A 25,958-nucleotide genomic window follows, 5' to 3' on the forward strand; every position below is an offset into this window, starting at 1 on the left:
CACATGGTGAACTTCTGGAACCTTCTCCCAGAGGACATTGTGAAGGCAGAAAATGCAAATGATTCAAACAGAGATTTAATAAATTCAGGAATGCTACTCCATAAACAAAATCTAAAAGGGCCAGAGAAGGATGCACTTCCCTAACACAAGAGCTGTGGATGCTGAGTAATTGTGACAGGATTGGCCTGCAGAAAATGACTGGGCTTCTGTTCCTTCCCTGACTAATGCTTCCAATTGCCAGAGGTGGACCACTGGTCTGACAGAGTAGGATGTTTCTCATGCTCTTGGAGCTCAACATGATTTCTTTGTGTTTTTTAATACTGAATTATCATCCTTATTTATCTATGTGTCATTAAAATTGATTTATCTTGCTCAGAAAATAATTTTTTCTCTCATAATCTCTCTCCATTTGTCAGAGTGCAGACTGTTGAGTTTTTGCTCTAATCTGCTAGTTCTAATGGGTTAGGTACTATGTATACAATGTGAATTAATTGCCCTAGAAATTTGAATGGTAAATGTTTGGTACCTTCAGACAAAAAGATGTTTCCTCAAATATAGGGTGAGTTAAAAGCAATTGTGATAACTTGAAAACAGTGTGAATTGTGCTTGAACCTCTTTGAACATGTCTAAATTAATTTGCTCGCACAAATAAATGGTATTTAATTCACACGTAAGTGTTGTAATTTACAAGAAGATGTGTGTGTTACATAAAAAGATTACCTTAAAATTGTAACTAGGGTGACAGGAATGCACAAAATGACACTTCCACTCATTATGGATAAGTTTTGAAAAGACACTGTGAGTCATAAGTACAGACAGATACAGAAGTATTGGTGACTAATATATGTTTTTTTTTTACAGGAACTTTTGCTTTAACTTCCTTAATATCAGCCAATGCAGTTGAGCGTCTTGTTCCTTCAGTCAGCACAAATTTTACTACAAATAATAATTCAGGAGTTCGGGGCCTCTCAGAGTTTGAAATGCAGAGGATTGGAGTTGCAGCAGCGGTTTCATTTCTAGGAGGAATCATTCAGGTTGGTGGTGAATACATATCCTGTATGCTACTGATGCATTGCACTTGTGACAGGTGTGACTTTTTAAAGACTTTTTATCTTCTCTAGGAAAAACTGCCCACGGGTCTGGTTCGTTGTTTGTGAATTATGAAATTAATGTGTTTTAAGAACTTGGTGCTCCTCTGTTGGCATGAAGCAATTGTCTGTATAGTGCTTCTAAGGTGTTGCAAAATTGAGACCACATTCAGTCAGCTCTAATAAAATATTCTCTTGCTGTTGATGCTCCCTTTCATTCTCCTTCAGAAAAAACATAAGAATCATCTCCTGGTAAACACTGACATATTCCTGAGGTTTTCAATTTCTCTTGTCTTGAAGAGAATGACAATACAATATTCAGTAATTAAAACCGGTAGGGAAAATCTCTTTGAATTATCTTTGGAGTTCACAAACCCATTATTAAAGCAAAATAAATTAGTAAAACAGATGTCTTCAAATGGTCCTCCAAAGCTCATTCAGATGATCAGAAGTCTTTTAATTTTTTCTCTTTTTCTATTCTAACCACAAGCCCTCAGTCCCTTTATCCATTGCCAATAACTTAAGTCTTCAGAGAAGCCTTCCTTTTTTCCTTGTAAATATTAATATGGAAGAAATGTTCCAGCTCTCTACTTTGCAACATATCCTGGGTACCTGGCTGCCAAAAAGAAACTTAAACCCCTGCATTTGGTGCTTTGGATCCCTCTACCACTCAGAGGATGAGCTAAGGAGCCCAGAATGATCTCCAGTGCCCTGCGTGCTTGGCAGAATCTGGGGTATACACTCATGTTACTCAGCAGGGAGTATCATGGTAATTTCTGTTTGGTTTTTTTTTTCCATCTTGTGTTGGCTGAAGAATTATGCTTAGGGTAGCACGAGGGAAACCCTCCAGACAGCATGTGGAGTAGTGATGATGCTGATTGTGCCTGGCTGATGCATGTGCTGCCCCGTTGCACCAGGACATGCAGCAGCACCGCACTGGGTGAGGGGAGGTTGTGGCAGCTGAGTCTTCTGAGCACACTGAGAGCTCTTCACATGTGACTGCTGTGATTGCAGTTACTTATAGGTAAGACTGTCACTTATGTCAGCCCAGAGAGGCTTGAGTGTGGAAGGATAGAATGCTTCAAGCAAGAAGCCAGTTTCTGGATTCCATCAAAAAAATCTGGTGCAGAAGTTTCTTGCTTAGCTGCTGCGGGATCCCGTGAGGTGTGTAAATCCTCCAGAAAAATTCCTCCTTCATTCTGAAAAGTTCTGCTTTTTCACATGCCTTCTGATGATTTATCTGAGCCTATGTCCTGTTTAAGCCTGACTAAGATGAGAAGAACTAGATAATCCTCTGCTTGCATCTTCAAAGCATGTCTGAGAGAGGAACTGCATCACGTGCATGGGCTCCTCTCCCAGGTCAGTCGTGTCACTTGCATTAGAGTCACCCTAATACAGCTGGTGCTTGTAGTGCTGCCACTAGTCCTTCATGACAGTTTAATAGAGACCAGATTAAAATACTTCTTTCCTAGAGAAGTGCCTTGAAGCTACTGATCCATGATAATCAAGTCAAAGTCAGGATTTAGGCTGTGATTAAATTTTCTGTCATCCCCGGTGCTGCTAAGCAGGGAATCCTTGTTTTTCATCATGATTCCAGTCTCCTAGAAGACAGTTGCTGCAATTCCCAGATAAGATGACACGGCACATCATGCTTGTAGTGGAGAGCTGAGTCAGTGACCTGCTTCTACTTATCAGACTAAACTAAAAATTAATGAATATCCTGGAACTCATGGGGTGTTCTGGAACAAAAAGAACAATATGGTGCATTCTGGGGCAACAGACTCCAGGTGAATGCATCCTGAAATGCAAAATAGAATTGTCAGTGTTTGGGATGGTACCTCTTTGGGAAGAGAGCAGACCTGTATTAAGGTATCTGCCCATAAAAATATTTCTTTATACAGAAACCCCCCCCAAAATTGTGGTATTCTAATAACCCACTAATGACTCAAAAATGACTAATGCTGTGACTACCTCCAGCAGCTTCCAAAGGAGGGATGAAATACACATCTTTAAAAGAGCTGTTTTTTTCTTAGACAAAGTAGGCAAAGATCTGAACCTCCTTGGCCAGAAAAACAATTTGATATGATTTTTCCAGTAGCCTGGCTAAGTAATTAGAATATAATGTTCAAGAAAAAAAGAAAGGACACCCCCACACTCCCATATAATATAATGAGTCACATAGGGAAGAGCTGTGTTTTTGAGATTAACTTCCCTTGAGTATTTTGTGTTTGATGAGGACCCATAAGTGTGCATCTGGTTGTGAGGCAACCTCTGAGCAGGTTTTGTGAATCTCAGTGCCATCAAAATGTGAAATAAATTCAAACTGTTTCCTGGTCATCAGGAAGTTTATAAGGTTTGAAATTTGGGGCTTAGCTGCCTAAATTTTTCAAGTAATTAACTTCAGAATCTTGTGTTCATAAAAGAAGGAAGATATTTAGTTGAAAGGCATCCTGATGCAGATAACACAAAAATAACAAAACATAAAATAAAAACTGTAATTATCAAAAGCATTTAATATAATACATTCGGAGCTAATCCTATTTAATTTCAAAAATCAGAATGGAAAGCGTAATGCAGATTTTTTCTTTTTTTATGTTTATGTAACTGCTACACTGTAAGGACAAACAAGGCATGGAAAGCAATGAAATTAATGGAATTATTCCAGGAATTATTCCCTGGTATTAAATATCTCAAAGGTATTGATGGGGAGAGGAAATGACAGAACTTAATAGATTTCTATGGAATTATTTTTTAATTAGAATTGGATGATACCTTTACAGCATAAAAAATTCTCAAAAAGTGGTTTTGTGTAACATTATTTTTCCCCTCTAGCACATTATATTCAAAAGAATATTTGCATAAATATGAAAAAAAAATTGATCATACTAAACTGGAAATCAACATAAAATACATTGAGTAAATAGAGGAAAGCTGCTTGCAGTTCAAAGTGAGAAAAAATATTTTTTCACCCAGAAAAAACAGTTGTATTCTCCTAAGAACCACAGTACTACAGACTTCAGTTGTGCTATTCTTCTGCAAATGAGACATAGCTTGCTACTGCCTTCCAGTATTTTACATTTTTACTGAGCTGATGTACATTATTGGAAAGAAAAATATTTCTGGTTATCTGGAGAACAAGTTCACATAGTCTATTATAATTTGCTTAATAATGAAGGACCACTGTTTAATACAAAATGTGCTTTTGTAAGGGTAATATTCTTGTCAAAAGTTTTGCTTCCCTGTTGGGAAAGTTATGCTGCACTATTCTGTATTATACATAGTTATTCATGAAATACAAACATAAATCTTTATTATACAGTGACAATCAGGAAAAGAGTTCATTTTTCTTTCACAGTGGAAATAACTTCTTGCAGACTGTTCTGTATCTTGAAAAGGAGAACTAGGCTGGTTGAGAATCCTGGTTCCCTCAGTCATGGTACAGCTTGCTACTTGTTGGTCTGGAGAGCCCACAGAAAAGAAGCTTTTTTCTGGTCCAGGAGTGAGGGAAGCTCTCCCCATCAGATGCTACCAAACACTCTCCAGCCACCCACGGTGAACTTCTTTTCCCATAGTGAATGCAGAAGACAAAAGCTCCCAAATATAATATTTATTTACATGGGACAAAAAGGTTTTATACTGGTGTCTTAGTCAAGCTGAACTGTGACTGACTCTCTACAGTTCATCAGTATCATCACTTCTGCAGCCTCCAATTTTGAGATTACAAGATACTAAATGAGAAGCTCAGAATCTGCACTGTTTCCTTCCTCATCTCTCAGCACATGATCAGAAATAGTACCACCTTTTTTTGTTTGGTTTAATGGGGAAAAAAGCCACACCTTTCAGAATGTGGAAATTTGAGAGTTTTAAGGTTTATTCTCCAAAGCTGAATTCATGCAGCAGGTAACATGGTAACAGCCTTTCAATAACTGTGGACAGAAATTTTGAGATTCGTGCTTTCCAAAGTGCCTGTTATGTGATAAAATTTTTTTCTGGCCATAAAATTAGATTAACAACACCATAACAGTGGAATTTTAACAATAATAAACCAAGAGTGTTGTCATGGGAAGAAAGTATTGAAAGTGGACAAGAACCAAAAGAACTTGAATAAATGAACACAAGGGCTTAGCTTTTTGCAACCATTGGTTTCTTTTCTCCTTGCTGAATCCTCATTGCCTTCTGATTGACAGGATAAAATTATGGAGACAGCTGAAAGACAAGGTTCCTTTTGCATTCTTTTTTCCATTATCAACTTTGCTTTTAATTTTTTTCCTATAAATTTTTCTTTTTTTTAAGGAATCCCACCTTCTACCATTTCTGTCTAATCACTTGTTTTAATAATTTATTTCTATGATCTTCTCTCCTTTACAATGCATTAACTCAAGGCTGTTTTCCTTCACTTTCTCCTGTGGCTTTATTTTTTTCTTTCTATGAGAACTCCTGATTTCATTCACATGAATTTAATCAAGACTGTATAACTGGTGTAAGCCAAGTTCAACTCAAGACAGTTACTTTTAATGAATAAAATGTACTCCCCCGGCTTTCTTGTGGGCTCCCATCACGTACTGGAAGGCTACTATAAGGTCTTCCTGGAGCCTCAGAAAATAAGATGTGAAATCTGCATCGTGACCACAAGGATAAAATCATTTATTAAAAATATGTTTAAGAATATTGAATTTTCTACATTTTGGTTATATCTTGGTGAAAGTTTTAATGACATAATGCAAGTGATGCAGTTGTGTGCTGTCAGCCCAGCTTAGCTGTGACTGGTGTTTATGCAAAAAGCAGAGGCAGCCAAGCTGTGAGCTCTGTGTCTGTTTCTGATCACAGAAGGCTAACTGGAGACTTAATCTGGGCCTGAGTAATTGCTACAATTATGAAGAATTCTCACATGCAACTGGACTTGGGAGGCTTGTTTCAAAACTGCTTTTTGCCCCCTCTTCACCTGAGCAGTTTCTGTCCATTACTCATGTTGCAAGGCAGGTAGGAGTTCCCCATACCACCTTATGCCAAAAACTAAATCCTCATCCACAGATGGTTTTTGTTGTCTTTTTTTTTTTCATTTTTAGGTGTTTAACATGGAAGATATATAGATGCATATGATATTTCACTAGAATTTAAATAAAGAACAGGGTATATGTGCTGATGAAGCATTGCTGTTACTCTGGAAGTTGTGAGCTGCTCTCTGCAGTAAGAGATAGGTGATCAGCGTAGGCTGCTCCTTCTTTAATGGAGTGGTTCAGAAATTGCCTACAGAAATTACCTTAAACTATATTCATAATTTGGATATATTTTACATAGTTCAAAATTCTAAACAAACAATAAGAACCATGTTTGAAGTGTAACCTTTTGATTACTATCTGTGAAGCAGGGTTACATCCCTCTAAAATGCTGAAGATTTAAATAAAAAATTAAACAAAAAAAAAAAAGTGAGAGTGATGCTGAAGTTGCTGAATTCTGCAATCTGACTCCATTTCACTGTATTTCACCATAATAACTTTACCTGAGTTGTTAATGTTAACTAATATTTCTCTATGATATTATGTACTTCAATGAATTGTCTTTGTGATTTTGAATCCACAGCTAAATAAACATCAATCTTATTCTCTGAAAACTTAGCTGTTACTCGGTGTGAAATTTCACATCCATACAACACCAGCTGATCTTGGAAACCAAACAAAACATCAGTAGGAAAGGGAGAATTTGTTTCTTATTGAACTTTGCTACCGTGAACAATGTTTTAAATACCTGAATAAGCACACACCATTAGAACAAAGAGCTAAACAAAACATCTGAATTTAGTAATTATTTGGCTTAGGCCTGACTAACTAAATTACTGCTCACTGAGGGTATAACAGTAATTATCATTATTGGGGTCCAATCATGAATGGCAATCAACATTCTGATTGTTCTTACTACAGAGCCATTCATATGTTTTAAGTGGGAAACAGAAAAAAACCACCTCATATTTAATCTCTCAGATGAAAGTGGAAATTGCTCACTAGAGGTTTTTGTGGTGTATGAAAAGCCACCCACTTTGGTGTGTTTGTTCCTTTTGTGGTATTATACTTGTAGCTCATTGATTACAGGTGAGATTTATGGTGGAAAAATAAATGGTTTTCAGGCATAAAGAATGATAACACTTGAAATTTTTAAATTTTAGCTTAAAAAAAAAAGCCAAAAACCAACCAGCCAACTAACAAAAAACCCACAACAAAAGAAAATGAAGCAGAATAGGCTTTTATATTCCAAAAGGATGATATTTAGTAATGTAAACACAAAATAATCCTCTTATAAGGTATTGTAACAACTCTGTGCAAAGAGCATGTAACTTTTCAAGCAGAAGTGGGTTCTTATAGAAGTAAGAAACTTCTTTTTTTTGCCCAAAGAGTCTGCAGAAAGGGAGATAACTTAAATGTAACTTAATATCTTAATATGATTCAGAAAAATATTAAGTGTTATGCAAAACACGGTAGCATCTGTAGGTAAGTAACTACTTTGTTGAAAAAATTAAGACCTTTCAAATCTCATTATTCAGAGGAAAAGAGTGATTGCAGTCTGAAATAAGGGGAGAAAACATAACATACACAGTAATTCTTTGGGTATTTGTCCCACACTCCTACAATGTATCTGCTATAGTTGCACAACTGAAGTCTAGATTCCTGGATTTGAGAGGAATATTATTCTTTAATTATATGTCTTTATTCAGAAATAACATCTCTAACAGTTGCAACAAAGCTGACATAATCTTCAAGGTCAAATATACTGCAACTACAGAGTCTACTTTTTTTTTTTCTATCAGAGAAATTCAGTTTGTATTTGGGATTGTGTTTATATGATTGGATGTTGAATTTTTCTTCCTGTTTTAAATTTTCTGATTGTGTGCAGATATTATGCTTTAAGGTAGTACAAGTATTTCTCAAATGTACGGGAAGTAGATTTTAAAAGTCATTAAAATAGCTTACTTTTGGTATAGGTTTATAACATTTATTCATTCAGAACATATAGCTATATAAACAGACCTGTTTCTCAGTACAGAAAATAAGTATTTTTATATCCTGTCACCTGAAGCAATTTCTGTTTTTCCCTTACCTGGACACCTGCAAACCCACAAACCTCAGTATGAAGCTGATGTAACTAAAGGTAATGGATTTATGATACTTGATGTATTTGATACTATGATGCAGTAGCACCAGAGCACAAAGTATTCCTCTATATGGAACCCTATGCTCAGGATCAGCCTGGAGCACAGCAAGGCTCCATGGGATGACAGAGCTCTGACCATTAGACTCGTATCTCCACAGTTTTAACACTTAATGAATTTGGCAGCAAAATCATCTGGGTTGGAAAGGACCTCTGAGATCATCAAGTCCACCCCTTAATCCACTACCACTGTGGTTACCAGACCATGGCACTGAGTGCCCCATTCAATCTTTTTTTAAAAACCTCCAGGGATGGAGAATCTACCACCTCCCTGGGCAACCTATTCCAATGCCTGATCACCCTCTCTTTAAAGAATTTTTTCCTAATATCCAACCTAAACCTCCCCTGACAGAGCTTAAGTCCATGCCCTCTTGTCTTACTGAGAGCTGCCTGGGAGAAGAGACTTCCCACACACACCCCCCCCGATGTTTTTATAGTGTTTGTTTTGTTCACATGTTTGAGTGGAAGAGAATACTAAGCATTCCATTAAGACAGTTTCTCTGAGACTGATTTTGTTACTAAACTAGTATTAGAGTCTGGTAAACTAGAGGTACAAGTTAAATAATGCAGGTAAACCCATAGTGCTCCAGTGGTTCCATTTTCAGCTAGACTCATCTTTCAAAGGACTTCTGCTTTTTACCTTTACTTCATTTGTCTTACAGCTTATTAAAACAACCCTGATTCTGTGCCCTGTTGCCAGGAAGCTGCATTTTATTATATTTACTGATACTTAAACCTTTGTCTTTTAGGTAGCAATGTTTATGCTGCAGTTGGGCAGTGCCACGTTCTTGTTAACAGAACCAGTGATAAGTGCAATGACAACAGGAGCAGCTACACATGTTGTGACTTCACAAGTGAAGTATCTTCTGGGAATGAAAATGCCATATATATCAGGACCACTTGGATTTTTTCATGTGAGTTCAGTAAAAGAGATGGGCTGTTCCATTAGCTACCGTTTTCTTCAATAACTGTGCTATTTGGCTACATATAGAAGTGTAAGAAATTGCCTATGCATGCATGTGACTGAACAGAAAGTGTAATATCCAAATCTTCACCTTGCTACATCTGTTTGTAAGAACAGTTTAAGAAAATTTGATGAAGCAGGAGCAGAAATAGCTCTTATTTTGAAAGGATACACTAAGCAATTAAAAATCTGTGTATTGCACCATTAGTAACTCCATTCATTAGCCTGAGCAATTCTGCACTTGTACAGGGACTGATAACTCTTTCTGGATCAGTTTGTGGGTGTGATGGTTTAATGCTTGGCCAGCAATTGAATGAATGGGATTCTCTCTGTTAACCCCTCTTCCTTCCCCTATGAGGAAGGGAGAGAGAATAATGGAGTGAGACTTAAGAGCTGGAAAGTAAATGAAGCAGCTTCAATGAAAGAGCAGTGGTGAAAAGGAAAATAATGAAATATATACAAATATATATGAACATAAACAAAATCCACTATTGTGCTGCCCTCCAGTAATGCTCATATCACCCCTAAGGCTGCAAGTCAGGCACTTAGGACCTGGTTGCAGGAGCATGCCAATTCAGGAATGCATGGATCAGGATCCATGAAGGCAGATGAAAAGACAAAGTCCTCTCAGCCCATCCCTGCCCATGAATGGAGGGAACCTGACCTTCATGATCCTCAGATTTATACCAAGTATGATGTGTATGGGGTAGAATAATTTGCTTGGTCTGCTTCTCCCTACAGGAGGGTCCCTTAACTCCCTTTTATTTCCTGAACAAAAGATGTTTCTCAGAAAAGGAGCAGTGGCCCTGGTTCTGCATATCCCTTGTTATCAGTCCTAGAAGTAGACACTGGCTGAAAAACATGCTTTTAATTTCAGCAAGTGGTGCTATTTAGAAGACATTTATCAAAAAAGTAAAATTGCTAGAAAAAAAATTGGTTTTGTCTTGGCTCAAACCAGGACAGTGGGAAGGACATATCATGATATATTCTAAATGTCACCCTAAACATATTTTCATGATATTTTGCTGAATGAAACCTCACCTTCGTGTAGTAAAAGGAACATGACCCATGATTTGTGGATCTCCAATTCAAAAATTACTCTAGATATGTTACTTATTGCTTTCTGACTTAATATTACTTTGCCATAAACACAAGCATATAGCTTTAAGGTAATTTCATAAAATGCATGCAGCCTTCCACAGAGTATCATGGCTACTCCCTTTGAAGAGTTGGCTGAAACATTAAAGGAAAAGGTTTTATATTCTTTTTGCATGAAAGATATGAGAACATATTCTTTATGGTAACTTATTCCAGGAAACACTGAGTTTAGGTGCTGTGAGTATAATCTCTTGGCAGAAGCATTAGTAGTTTTACAATAGTATCTGTTTAAATAATATTATCATAAAAAAACTTAACTTACTTGATGAGGTGACATTAACATTGCACTGATAGCAATTAATTATTTGATGGCCAGATGAAGTGAGGTTACATCTTGTTAGCCACTAAATTAGGACACTTTATTTAAAGGCATGGCCTTTATTTTCTTCCATTCCTTTACTTTTAATTTTTTCCAGCTATTTTTGGGAAATTTATGTCATCTCTGTGATAAGATATAGCTTTTTTAGAATGTTATTTCATAATAGTTTTAAAATTTGGTAACATTTTGTATTGGTAATCCATACAAGTGATTGCCAGGTTTTTACAGGATTAATTTCTTAACGAAAATCAAAGACATGTAATGAACACAAGTAATTAATCTTGCAGATACATAGCTAAGAGTGCTGTAGCCCTTTTTATGAGTAGTCAGTTGGCCTGTGAGACTATTACAAGTGAATCATCAATATTAAAAACCTTTTCATAAATACTTCTTAATAAAAAATGTGACCAGCCTTTTTTTCATGGTGTTTCCATGGAAACTCTACTTACATATAGAAATATTGCCATCTTACAGGGATGACTGTTAAGTACCACAGCCAAGACATAATCAAAATATACATTATGGCCAATAATAAAGAACAGCAATGATATGAAGAAATATTTCCATGTTGGTGTACTGATGATATCATAAATGAGATCATTTGAATGCTTTGAAAGAAATCTATTCCCATATCCCTTGTATTTTTTAATGTATCTGAAACAAGTTCTTTGCCCTTCACTTCACATTTTAGATCAACCCCCTCTGAATATATTCCAAAGAAAGATTTTCTTGATTCTTTTAAGCTTCTGAATTCTCTGTAGACTTGTGTGAAAAGGGCAATTTACCATGCAAGTATTTTACGAAGTTTCTGGTATCTCTTCAGATTTATGCATTCCTTTAAGAAGCTCCAGTATCTCCGTAAGAAGCACCAGATTTTTATTTAATTTTTTTTTTCTTCTTCCCCTTGTAGAGGTAGTTTTGTATGAAAATTATACTAATTACATATATGTTAGAGTGCACATGTCACTAGAGAGTGAAAATCAAATTTGGTATATCTCTTCAGGCATTTTCTTTACTCCAAATGCTTGAAACTCAATTCTGGTATTTTTTTGTTACATATTATTTTTTTTTTAATTTCTCCACTCCAAAACACCTCCCACTCACAAAGCTGATTGCTTTGCCTCAGGCAGCCTTCGGGTTGGCAAGGGAAAAATAAGAATGTTTAATAAAGTGTGACAGGAGAGTTGAAAGTAAAGCAAGCCAGTGAAATGGATTCTTTATAGCAAGTGAGATCATGATTAAGTATGTAAAAATAAACTTTGTATAGGCAGAAAAAAATCTACTACGCTGGTGTTGAGCCTAGGGGATTTTTGTGTTTACTCATAGTGTAATCTATTAATTTCCATTTTCCCTGTACAGGGTTTGTAGCACTGCGGAGGAGCTGCACACTGCAGAGTCCATTTGTACTTTGCAAATGGGAAAGTCAAGGTGTAGATCAATAAAAACAGTGAGGGAAGACTGCATGTGAAAATTAATTTTTACAGGGACAAGTGTCAAGTTTTCCTTAATATCTGAAAACAGCAAAACATCTATATTGCTCTTTATCCCTGAGTAGGTACATTTATCCTTCCACAAGTTTCTGGGAAAACGCAACTCTGCAAAATGAGCTGCAGCCTTACAAACCTATTTGGTCAAATGCAGTCTCTTGTGGCTGGGTTGCAAGTTAGCAGCAAGATCTTTGTGGCTGTGTTGCACCTAGCTGAAAAAATCTTTCACTTTCACCTATCAGTCCCCCCCTTCACCTCCCCCAAGATTGTTCCCTATGCAGTTCAGAGGAGTTGCTTGTACTTTTTTTCCCCACAGTGTTTTATATTCCTCTAATGAACATCAGAATGAAATATTTTTGAAAAAGCAATATGAGGTCATCTACTCTTAAACTGCATTATGTGTTTTAACTAATATGTTCCTTTAATTCTTTTGTTTCCTTTCTCCTCCATACATTTTAGAACTAGTTGTTTTTTTCATGTATATATTAAAAATAAATAAAAAATAATTCACAGCATTTCATAAATACACCAGAATACATAGACTTTTTAGAATATAAATCATTACAATGTTCATTAATACCCTATGAAAGCTATTAAATTCCTATGAGACACATTCAGTATTTGTATCTATATATATGCAGTCAGAATATTGCTTTTTCACTTACATGCAAATTTGCTTCAGTTGCCAAAATGTGCACTGATTCCTCACAATATTACCAGATTATCTCCATAAAAATCTCTACACAAAACTAGCAATGAATATAAAAAAACAAGAGGCAAACTGTGCAATTAGCATATCATTGCTGTATTTTAAGGTTTTGTCAATTCTATAATGACACAAAAAATTCTTTCGTACACTGCAATATCAGACTCAGTTCCACGACCTCATTTCTAAATTATTTCAGTAAGGGCATAATCAAAATGTATCAGATACTGAGTGTGGGGTGATATTTATGGTGAAAGTATTTGTACACATTTCTTTTGAGCCTGATGCCAGTGGTGCTGCAAGCTTGAGCTGTAGGTGCTCACATTCAGGATTTACACTTTCACCTCAGATGAACACAGTAACTTACTGGACAGTAAAATGTGTGAACTGTATAATATAGAGAGAGGACTGCAGGGTGTCTTAACCACAGCCATGTTAAGAGCCGCATGCTCTTTTTCTCTAAATAGCCTATGAGTGGTTTGTGAAATGGTCTCCTGGCTTTGCTAATCCTATCTTGAAATGGGTGAGCTTAGGTTTTCAGAGAATGATTACCCTGGAATGGACCAGTTGGTGGAAGTTCTGTAGCCCGATTCAGTAATTTATTTAATATTTCTGAATTACTGCCAGATTTTTTGTCAGTGTACTAGGGACACTTTGAGGGTGGGGATGTTGGTGCTACTGAACTTGGAGGAGGAATGAAGCATTGGCTGATGTAGAGTACATACTACAGGGTATGATTTGAAAAGGGAAGTCAAAGAATACTGTAGGCAGTTCATGTAAAGTGTTTGTTGTGAAGCCTGAAAAAGCTATACAGAGGTCTCTAAGATCTGGATAGGTATTTAAAAATTAAATGGAAAATTCTATTTTAGTATATTTTAGACAGTGTAAAGAAAGACAGAAATTCTAAAAGTTTATACATATTTCTTTGTAATAATTTATTAAATTTTTATTTATTCATCCAATTTTATGTCTCACTTTGTCTAGGAAAATTCAATTAAATGCCACTAACATAGTTAGCTAATGCTGACAGTTCAGTAGGCACCATTCATTTCAAAACAAGCCCACATCTCTGATTCTGACAACTGAAAATTAGGAATCAATCGTTTCTTCCCTTTTCTTAGCCCTTCACCTTCTCTCTAGCTCAGTCTTTGGTGAGTTTGTGGGCACAGTTTGCTTCATAGTTTTCCAGATTGCCTCCTTTTGTCCTAATCAATCACAGCTTCTGCTTGGGCATTGAGCCAAGTCCTGTGCTCTCTTGAAAATGCACTCTTGAAAATCAGAAGTACAGAGGCTTAGTCCCAAGACACAACCCACATATTGTCTGGTCACAGTGGAGAAATATGTGGTTAAAACACGTGGTTTGATTACCATTCTTCAGAATTACGACATATATAGAGCATACTATTTAACAACATTTTAAAATGTTTTCCTTGCTTTTGAGTGACCTTTGTGCTAAGCATTTTTAATCAAAAGTTAAATGGTTGAATTTTAAAGTAATGGGTTACATTTTTTGTTTTTATGATGAAAGTTACATTTTGTCTTTTTTTCCTGCAACTATTTTTAGAGGGCTTTTTTTTTTCCCCCTAGAGATGATGAAAATTTTCATAGGAAAGATGAGAGAGGAAAAATCAGAAAGTTATTTTAATACATTCATTCTTCAAAATAAATATCATCTTTTCAAGGAGTGATAGAATCAGAAGAATGGAAAAAAAATGTATCATCATATTGAACACCTGTCTTCTGGAACAGTGTTTCTTCCTAAGATAATTTATCTAGTATTTTTTCCTGTCCAATATAAGTATATGTATTTAAGCTCCAAACTGTCAAACCTTGTTAACATTATACATGTGTTTGAGAATAGGTTTTCTGGGGCAGAAAATTATTAATCTTTGTTTTGATAAAACTACATTTGTCACTTTTCATTTATTTTAGTAGTCGTCTTAATTGTTGCCAGAGGTTCAAGCCTCAGTTGCTTGATTTTATTATGTTTAATATTGTGGTTTAAAAAGAAGTTAATTGTGTTGCACTCTAAATCTACGTCCTAGATTTTAACCTCTTTTCTCTACATAGTTTACATTTCAGGCTACACACCATAGTTCTTGGAACAAAAATGCAGAATTCAACAGGCTAAGCTTACCTTGTTTTTTTCCCTCTACAGCTTTAGTAAGCATGTGTAGTATATCAACCTTCCTGCCTCTTTGTTCCTTCAGGCAATAGAATATTGCTTTTATTCATGGGGCATGAAAATACTTGTGTTAGGTTTTTTATTATTTTGTTTATTAGGACATAAGTTCCCTCTTGCTTTCTTTATCCCTTCTGACCATCACAGTAAGCCTGTGATTTTTTTTTCATCACTCTCTCCAAACCTGGTATCATACTGATTTATGCCTCATTTTCTGGACCCTCAAATTCAGAGTAGAATTAAAATTACAAGTCACTGATAACTGAGTCATTCCATGATGGAAGACAACAAGGTTCTGAGTCTGTAACTCACAGCATTGTATTCTTCATTAGAAATCCCTGTTAGTCATCACCATTGGTCATTCTATTCCTATTCTACATTTCTATTCCATATGTTCTGTATATTCATAGTTGTATTTCCTTTCTTCATCATAGACCCAACTATTTTTTTCTGACCATGTTTTACAGCATGTAGCACTGCAGTTTAACCTTTGAAAAGATGAAGGCTTCCTATTTGCAGCTCCACAGCTCTGCTCCTCTCTTCTTTTTCTGTTTTAAATCTGCAGCCTGCTTCTCCCTTGAAGTGATGTAACCATTCCCCTCCTCAGAACCTCCTATGGCAGGGTTGGAACCTGCTGGTCCAGCATGTCCCATCCCTTTCACCTGCAATTCCTTCACCTTGTCATGGAGTTTCCCCTGGAAAGCACTTGCCTCTGGTGTGTTAATCATCCCTTCTTCTCCTACCTCTTGCTTTCCAGCCTTTAACTTATGAATTTATCCTAGGGACAGAAACAAGGCTTAGTGGATCACATTAGTTATTTAAATAGCCAATTACCTCCATATGCAAATCTTGACAGCTAATTAGTGTGTGAGGCATCTGGACCTGATGAATGCATGCTCCATGAAGCACTGTTAGTGCAATGGACAAAACCAGCCAAGAGGGAAACTGAGTGCACCCTAGTGAGGCTATATGGTTACCCCAGAAAAATATTTGGATGGATCCCCTTGTGCACAGGAGAGCATGCCCTGGAGATGTGCATCTAGAAAGGCACCTTCTGCTTCTCTTCCCATCCAGCCACTACTGCAATTACCCTCTCTGTTCTTCCTCTTTCTCTTTCCTCTTCCTTTCTGTCTTTTAAAATTCTTCCTCAGAAGTGCCTCTTAATATTAGAGTTGATGGATGTTATGAGATAAGGACATTGAAAATAAATCATTGTACATATAACCTTCCGTCAACATTTTTGTGCCATACTCATTTGTCTCACTGAACTTAATGAAACTGAATATGGAAAAGATACATGCCACATTTAATTTTTTCCATTGATTCCACCAGTAGAAATTTGTAAATACATATATATACATCTACTGCATTTTTTTGAGTTTTCAAAAGTCCATAGTATTTTAGCAATATGAAATTTGTTAATTTTTTATTGCAAAGTCTCAAGTGAAGGAAAGCTTGTTAGATGACGCAGGTCCTGCAGTATTGATTCAGCTCCCATGGATACTTCTAGTTATCTGAAGTTGTGTAGAGTATGCCATAGATCGTGACCCAGAGTGATGTATTTTTTGATTTGTTGTTTTTATTTGTTGTTCACTGTAGATTTATGCCTACATATTTGAGAATATCAGATCAGTTCAGCTGGAGGCTTTACTTCTCTCCTTGATGAGCATTGTGGTCCTTGTTCTTGTTAAAGAGCTGAATGAGAAATTTCAGAGAAACATTAAAGTTGTTCTTCCCATCGATCTAGTTTTGGTAAGTGCAAAATCCAGTCTCTGACTTTTTGCTTTCCAAAGCTTTCAGTGGTTCAGTCAGTCTGTTGCAGTTATGTTGTCCATTGTATAAGGGGCCATACCTGCTCCTTATAAATGGACAGCTAATTTTCCTGGTTATATGTTAAATGTAAGAACAGGGAACAGTCTGGCTAAACAATTGAGAAAGAAGTGACATGTGTTCCCAATTTGTATAATATTTTTCATATGTTTATTTCTTTTTAAATAATCACAAGAACATGAAACCCAGAGTTTTAAAGTGTAACAAATTTGTAATAGAAAATGAAAAGTAACTGGCACACTGAAACTACAGGCAAGGCTTGTGTTAGGTTGTTGTGGCTCAGATGTTGCTTGTTATCTAATGCTATTGCTTTCTGTAGGCTAAATAAGTTAAATGAAATTAGCTATTGCATTTAAAATCCTTAATTTAAGGATCAGGCAAATAACCAGATCTTAATTTATTTTATCTCTCTTCCACCAATGCAAAAATTTTTGTTATATACTTCCCTGTCTTACTGAATTGATGTAGGGATAACTGCATGAACCCTGACATACCCTTCAAGATGGCAGTAACAAGGATAAAAGCAATAAAAACATTCAATTTTTTTCTGTGTTGAATCAATAGATAATTGCTACATCCTTTGCCTGCTACTATGCTGATATGGAATACGTCTATGGGCTAGAAGTCGTGGGACATATTCCTGAAGGGTAATGTGGTTTTTATTAGCTTGTGGCTTTTAAATATGTTTACTTCTGAGAACAGCCTCTGTTAGCAAAGTAGTTTTCTGAAAGAAGAAATGGCAAAATTCTATTATCTTTTTATTTCCAGATTCCTCAAATATTCTATCACAATTCAACTTCATGTTAGCAAGGTGCGTGTTGTTACCTTGTGGGATAAAAAGTAGGAACTCAATACCTGATGGACAGGTGGTTTTGATGATTGCCTTGGGTTATTGCACCAGAAAGGACTTGCAATGACATAAGACTTGTAGAGTACTAATCTTTCTTCTCCACTCACTTATATATTAATTTTAGAAAATGTGGTTTTTGTGGGAAAAGGAAAGGGTTTAGATATGCCTACTCTAAAAACATTTTAACTACAGATAATGATACATTTTTCTCCATGAACTTGAGTAGAAGGGAAAAATATTCAGTATAATTAGCTGGAAAGAAAAATTAGATTAGATATTAGGAGAAATGTTCAGATATTCAAACTCTAAAGGTTGGTATGAAATAGCATAGCTGTCTAATCCCCCTTTTAGAAATTGTAGGGTTTCCTTACATTTCATACAGATATGCAGCAGACTCTAAGTACTCCAAGACAGCCTGAGTACATGTGGGGCAGCTTCCATTTATAGGAATAAAATAAGGAAAGTTATCAAGAAAGAAAATTGTTTTTAAGTGTACAGAACATGCTATTACATGCTATTTATCTGAGGTTAAAACAGGGTAAAATATCCCCTTTTGGTATGTGTTGTGAACAGCTAAGTTGTATTGGTGCAGCTTTAATCAGGAGCTTATTCTCTGTCTAACCTCACGTGGGAAGATCCTGTAGTTTTGAAAAATGAAAGCAGAAGCTGGGATCCTTCCTATGTATTTTTAGGCACTTACTTGGGATGCCTGACTGCCTTGTCAGTGGAGAGCATTAGAAACCTTCAGAGCACAGTTTGGCTCTTAGAGAGTGTGATTTGAGCTCTGGTGAGAATGCAATTCTTTTGTGGAGTACAGAGACAATCTGGGGTGATAAGGTTCTTAAATGGGGCATTTAATTTCATGACCTTCCCTGGATGGTCTCCATTTTATTCCAGTGTGGAATAATTGTCCACACTGTCCATAACCTACAGGAATATGAAAATTTTTTTAGAGGTTTAAAGTGAACTTTTCAGGAAAGCCAACTAGAAAAAAAATATTTCTGTAAGTAGAATCTCTTTTGTTGTGTATTACAAAATTAAGGAATGGATTTACCTGTCCATGATGGAGCTAAGATATAAGGATCTCTTAATAATTTTTCAAATAGTAGTTTGAAGATGGAAGATTCCAGCTGAAACTCACATCTTCCTGTACAAATTCATCAGTTCCCCATGGACCAACATCTTATTAATAGAAAATACTGAAAAATGTAACTTCACAAGTACTAAAAAAATTAGCTGTGCATGCAGAGATGATTATTTCTCTTGTATTTTCATTACTTGCAGGTATATTGAGGTTAGATAGTGGGCTTTACTAGAAGGATTGTCTATTTTTTTTAGGTTGCCATCACCGAAAACACCACCTATGAATGTCCTGCCTGAAGTAGTCACTGAAGCTTTTGGAGTAGCACTGGTTGGTTATGTTGCATCACTGGCTCTAGCCCAAGGCTCTGCTAAAAAGTTTAAATACACCGTGGATGACAACCAGGTAAAGCTCTATCCTTACTGTCAGCAAGCCTTGAAATGGCTTCACCACTTTGGAAATGTATTTTAGATGAATGTCCAGTAGGAAAGGGTAAGCTCCACATGGCATCCTGAGGCCTTCCAATGATTACAGTAAAGCCCTAATCCAGTCCAAATCAGCTCTGCAGAATGCCCTAGTTGGCTGAGCTTCTCCTTTTGGGGAAATGAATCTTTCAAGATTATTTCTTAACGATATATTCTGTGTTTCATCTTGGTGTTAGTGCATTTTCCAGTGTTTTAAGATGACAGCTTTTCCTCTGGCAACTGAGCACTTAAAGACCTGCTAGGATGTCTTCACTTCAGTCACTGACTGAAAAAAACAAAGCAAATCTATAAATAAACCACGTACCTATAGGGCTAGCACATATTTAATGTTATAAAATGAAGCTAATGCAAAGTAGAAGTCTGATCCAGAATAAAGTTTTTTTTGCATAAAAGAAGCAGAGTGGACTCAAAAAGTGCAGCCAAATTTGCAGCCATAGGAGCTTTCTGTGCAGAGTTCCACTGTCCATGTTAATTTCTGCACTACTGTACTGCTGGCCATTGTAGGTGGGTAACACCAAGCCAATGGGAGATTCATGGACACAGTAATTTAAGCACTGTGGTAAGAGATGCTGAGTTTTAAAATAACTGGCAACAGTGCCGAGAGATGAAAATGCTGCCCCCCAGTTTTATCTTAAGTGATTTGGTGTAAATGACACAAGGCTGAATGAAGAGCAGTTGGCTTTGCAGCTATAGGTCTTTCGAAACACCCTATCTAGACAGGTCAGTCTTGCTGTGTCTGCACATCTCACAACTATTATGTCACTGGAAAATGCAGTGGGAATGTTCTTGCCCACTCAGGTCTCTGAAATATTCTTCTGAATTAATACATTATGCCATAAATTTCTACTGATGCTTCAGAGACATGATTTCTAGGGAGCAGAGGGCAAACGCCACAGTGATGCACTGCATTTTCTTTAGGGCACTAAACCAAGCACAGCAACCTATATGTCTTTCTGCACCTTTGGAAAACTTTTAGCTTAGACTGCTTGATTACTGAAATCTGAAAAGTTATGTGTATGTCTGCATAGAGTAATGGAGCAAAGGAGCAAACCCTCCAATAGAACAGAGACCACAGAGGCTTCGAGGTGGCACGGTTGTGTTGCAGACAGGAGGCAGGCTCAGCGCTCTGGATGCTGGCAGGTGGCTGTGCAAGCCTGGCTGGGGAGCTCTAAGGGGGTTCTGTCCTGTGCTGTGAGGGCAAACTTATGATCAGGTGTTGCCCTGCTTGGATCCAATACCATTGTGTCTACTTCTAGGAGGACTGAGGCATTTTCTTACACATTGTCCTCAGCAGATGAATGAGCTCATTACAGCCTGGGGGAAAAAGGTGGATGCTGGGTTGGCAAGTTGGTGTGCTTTTTCAGAAAACATTTATTCAGCTCAGGTTGCAGATACAAGGTGGATTCCCCACTTTTTCTACTATAAATGTTTGTTCAGATATTGCTGAATTTCGCATGTGAATAAAAGCCAAATAGATTTGTAATGAAAGCATGCAGATAGTATTGCTACCATACCTCACTTTCTCTAAGGCATGCTCCAAAATAAAAAAAAAAAAACCAGTCACTGGCTGTCTTTTTCCAATAGAGTCATAAGCCAGAAACAACATGGGCACTGTCCAAATCCCACTGCTTGAGACTCTGGACTCTTAAAAAGCAAATGTGGATCAAGATGTAAATATTTTGGCTGAATTTCATCAAAACTTAGCACTACCATTTATTCTGTGAATAAAATGTGCCTTCTACTTTTGATGAATCTGGTTGAGCAGCTCCATCATTCAAATTATTTCTGAGTTGTGAAAAGATAAATTATGTTGCAAGATCTTTTATCATGTACATATGTGGTTTTCCCCTCAAAAATACAACCATCCTTTGTAATTGCTAATATTTAGATAGGGTACTCCTTTGTTGGCAAGAAGTATTGAAATTACAGAACAATAGCAAAATTTCCGTATTCTGTTTAACAACTTTGCAGGAATTTTTGGCTCATGGCCTCAGCAACGTGATTCCTTCATTTTTCTTTTGCATACCAAGTGCAGCAGCGATGGGACGGACGGCACTTTTATACAGCACAGGAGCCAAAACACAGGTAATGGGTTAGAGAGAAGTACCTAGGAGAATTAAAACTTTATTACTGCTCACTGGGACTTGCACTGATTTACCAGTTTTATTTCCCTATTCTCCTTTTCCTGCTGGCCTGTCATTTTTAATAGTTTGCATGGATGTGCATCTGTTGAGAAACTGTCTTACTAGGAAAGCTCATGGTTCCACTTACTGGTGTTCACCTGCTTAATTCAATATAAATCCTAAAGTCTGGCAGTAAAGGGGTTGGTTAGGAGATGTGCTTCCACGCTGCAGGGAACAACACACAAACCCTTTCAGTTTTACATGAGTTTGCCAGCACTGTAATAGAAGAGCCCTCTAAAGGTGTTTAACAGATTTGATGGTGCAAGCTAAAATGAAGTTTTAGGAAAAAATCTGATTTAATTTAATGCTTCTATCTGATTTTCAAACTAAATTGAAAGTAATCTGAAGAGCTGCTTGTTAAAAGAAAACCAAGTAAACTCCCAGCTTCTGTCTAGTGACATGGTACACACTGAGACCATAGAAATGAGACTCAGATTTTCCAGGATTCTGGGGGCTGTTTCCTACTGTTGGGAAAGCAACCCAGAGGTTCTTATTGCAGTAGCTCAGAAAAGAAGGACCTGCAGTTGATGGAAATTATAGTTGTGACCTTGTGAGGCTGTTACCTGCCTGAACTCTGCTGGTGAACATGAGAAATAGCAAATCTGTGACCTTTGCTTGTGATGGCACCAGGTGAGCCCTGCAGCCAGGACCCCCTGGGGCAGCTCCCTGAGTGCTGCCCCCTCCCTTTCTCCAAAACTCAAGGGTCCATCAGTGCTATATAAATATTATGTTCTTTGAAGTCTGTTGCTGTTGTCTTTTTCTAACTGTTACACTTCCCTGTAAATGCCATTTACTGCAAGGAAAAGGGTAACAAACCACTGACATCAAACACTTGAATGTGTCCTGAAATTATTTCTCATGCAGATTGCACAATACTAAGAAACAATGGAGAGCTTTCTTTCAAAACTCTACATGTTAAATAATTCCTATTTAACCTACAGAGTACTCTGAACTCACTGTCATAATGAATAATGAATTCAGTTATAATCTTTAAAAGCATGTATATGCAAATAGGTTACCTACCATTTTGCTTTTAGCTGTTTCATATCTTTGAGCTGGATTCAATGTCATACCATATGTCCTCATCCTTATAGACATCCTCTTCTGATACCTATTCACACATTGTCTGTACAATGTGCAGTTGTACTGAATCATGGTTTTTCCAAGTAAACTTTAGGGCAAGTTCAAGACCTATACCTGAAGATCTTAACATGAAGGTGTCTGAGCACTTTCACTCTGGTACATTTAGGTGAAGGCTGCAGTAGAAGGTTTTTCAATATATGAAATGGAAAAAAAGATCCTTGTGGCTTGATTTCAAAGTAGGAAGTTCATGGTAAAATTAGCAAGTATCTACTTGGTTTTATCCATTTGTTACACAGTATAGCAGAGCCTGCATCCAAAAGTAGAATCTGGCCATGCTTTATGAGAGTACTTAATAAACACAAAATTCTCTCTCCTGCCTTCTTTTTGGAAAGCAACACATTCACTCAATCCTCTGCTTTTGAGGCTGTCTAGGAAGAAGGAGGAGATGAGGAGAACATGACTGATATATATTGGTCAGTTTACAGGCAAAAAGAAGATCAAGGGGTTGCTTTGTGCTTTGAGTACGTGGAGAGAAGTTGGTTTACTTTGGCATATTCCATAGAAGAACTGCAAAAGAGCCTTTCAGAGGCTCAGAGCAGCCTTTTTTTTCCTCCAGGGGCTATACCTGGGATGCAGTGATGTTATTTAATCTTCAATGATATCTTTTCCTGGTAGAAAACAGAAGTGAGGGACTTTATAATGAGATAGAATTGTCCTTCAAATAGAATCAACACTTTTTCACTTTTTTTTTTTTTTTTTTTTTTTTTTTTTTTAAGGCAGGAAGAGGGAAAAGTTCCTTGTGACTTTACCAACAGATTTTGTATTCCTTTTTCTGTAAACACTCTGTCTACTCTTCTTGATGGTATTTTTAAGTACACCATGGCTTTTATTTCCTAGTGTTTTAACAACTTGTCTGTTCTTGTTTTTAAAAACTTGTCTCTTAAAATGAATCCCAATCATTTTGGTAAAGAAACACATTATCAATATAAAAATAAAGTGAGCATCTGCCTACTTATTGTCAAAAACCTTCTGTGAATCTGGACTGTATCTTAATGAGACCAGAAGTACTCTGTGAGCAGAGTGGGGTAGGAGATTTTAGTTTTACTGTAGTTTTCCAGCAGATTAATATCATATAATAGTATGAAGAAATGTATCATTCTTAGACTATTTATCTGGATTCATGCCACCTGCACTAATTATAGTTTTAAATACATATCTATATAAATAGTTGTTCCTACATTTTCTAAAGTCCACTGATACTAACACAAAATCATTGGTGGTTTCTGGCTTGACAGAATAGTCTCCTTTTAGTGTTGATCCCAATAAAAGAAGTTATAAATCTTCTCTTTTGCAAATATATACAATACAGTTCACATCTAATTTTTGCTCAAGGCTAAGACAGGTCTGGTTTTTAGGGCAACATAGACTGCATGGCTGTAAAGATGTTACAGAATGACAGTGGGTGCTGTGAAACTTCTGGGATGAGTGAGATACTACACACACATACTCCATTTAATAACTGGGGTGTAAGTGATGCTGGGATGTGTGTCCATGTGTTGTCAGCAGGGTCAAGCACAGATGTTGAAATCCCTTACTATGTTTTCACTGTAGTTGGCTGAAGGTGATCACCAGAGATTAAAACCGAAATTGCATCCACAGGTACCTTCATAGCTAACATCTTTAATATCTGTCTCTTCACTTTGTCTAAATATTTGATAAGTCCTTTTAACACATTTTAAAATTGTAATTTTTTTTTGTTATACTGAATAATCTGCCTTTTTTTGTTTATTCTTATAGATGGCTTGCCTTATCTCTTGTGTCTTAATTCTTGTGGTGATCTATGCAATTGGACCCATGCTGTACTGGCTGCCTATGGTATGGTACTTACCTTCTTTTGTAAAGATTATGGTAAACATTTTCTAATGACTTAACTAATTTCCAAGACACATCACTCAACGTTTAAACCACCTCTACTTAATTTCAATAACAGAAAGAAGAGGAAGGGCACAGCAAGTCTCAAAATCATAAAATGTGGCAACATAATACATATAGATTTTACATGTATATAGCTGCATACCTAGGCTATCCTGTACTTATATAAGAAACCATTTTTCTTCTGCTTACTTTTGTCACATAGTTTATGAAAGAATATAAACTGATGTTGCTGTTGATCATTAAATTGACAAAATGGGGTAGAAGTTCATGAAGATGGAAAATTTTTCTCCAATTAAACATATTATACATCAATTTTCAAATAAATTTGGCACAAATGATTGTAAATAGTGATCTAAATTTAATTGTAGAAAGATTTTAAAGTATTCTTATATCTCTGTCATGGAATACATATTCTACACTCTTTAACTCATATTCTTTGAACTCATATTCTAGACTATTTAAAGCAACATATTGTGCTTTCCCATAAGCTATATAAAGCTTTGGTATTAAAAATTAATGACTAATTTTAACGAGGGGCAAGTCAAAGATGCAAACTACAGATCCAAAATTATCCACAATTTTGCCATGTTGGTGCATGAAATTTTAAGTCAACTTTGTTTAAAATTTACTTTGTGCCACTGTTTACATGTATCACATGAAGGTTCTCACTTTCCAAACACAGATCTTTTTATAGCTCATTTTCACTGTGTAAAGTAAGAGGACTTGAAGAGAGGTGCACAATATGTCCTTTTTCTTTCTATACTGCTTTCCTCTCTTGATTGTTTCTGTGGATTATATGTAAATTTGGACTAGTTTCTTGTAGGCTTTTCCCCCATCTTTTTAAAAAGACTTTTAATATGTTGTTTTCTCTATATTTTATTACTTTTCCACAATGCTTTTTTAGCCCTCTCCACATTTGCACTTCAAGTGCTTGGTACTCCATCCTTTTTGGGTCCAGATTTCTTCATCCATTTCCTCTCTTTTCTGATTTAGAGAACATTATTTTGTTTGCCTCAAAGTTGGATTTTTTGCACTAGAGGCTTTCTCTAGAGGTGATGAACAGTGGGAACTATAATTCTTCACTGTGTAGAAGTTGAGTGCTGATTTGTTTCTGAGTGCCCAGACTATGACAGAATGTTGTTGGTCTGGTGACACATGGAGATTGTTGAGAATTGCTGATGTTTCTATCATTTTTCTCACAGTTAGGTGGCCTAGAGATTGACTTCAGGAAAAACAAAAAAGGAGCTGATGCTGTTATGTTTGTGTGTGAGGGATGCCTGTGCTTATCCTGTTTTTGAAATACAGACTTCATTTTTTGATAGTGTAATTATAATATTGTCTGCTAACCTGAGTAAAGAGATTTGTTTTCACTACCAATTCTGCAAAGGGCTTTTGTTTTTTATGTTT

At 36.5% G+C, this 25,958-nt stretch overlaps 1 protein-coding gene across 1 annotated transcript in view; it reads left to right on the top strand.

The window, feature by feature from the left end:
- The window catches only part of SLC26A7 (solute carrier family 26 member 7), a 66,012-nt gene that overhangs the window by 15,771 nt on the left and 24,283 nt on the right, over positions 1-25,958 (top strand). The window contains exons 3-9 of the mRNA XM_030445583.1: positions 862-1,034; positions 9,038-9,202; positions 16,704-16,856; positions 17,499-17,581; positions 19,123-19,270; positions 21,322-21,435; positions 24,414-24,491. Of these exons, the coding sequence (XP_030301443.1) occupies positions 862-1,034; positions 9,038-9,202; positions 16,704-16,856; positions 17,499-17,581; positions 19,123-19,270; positions 21,322-21,435; positions 24,414-24,491 (914 nt within the window). The remainder of the gene's footprint in view (positions 1-861; positions 1,035-9,037; positions 9,203-16,703; positions 16,857-17,498; positions 17,582-19,122; positions 19,271-21,321; positions 21,436-24,413; positions 24,492-25,958) is intronic.

This window comes from Calypte anna, chromosome 2, assembly GCF_003957555.1.
Source record: "Calypte anna isolate BGI_N300 chromosome 2, bCalAnn1_v1.p, whole genome shotgun sequence".
Lineage (NCBI taxonomy): Eukaryota > Metazoa > Chordata > Aves > Apodiformes > Trochilidae > Calypte > Calypte anna.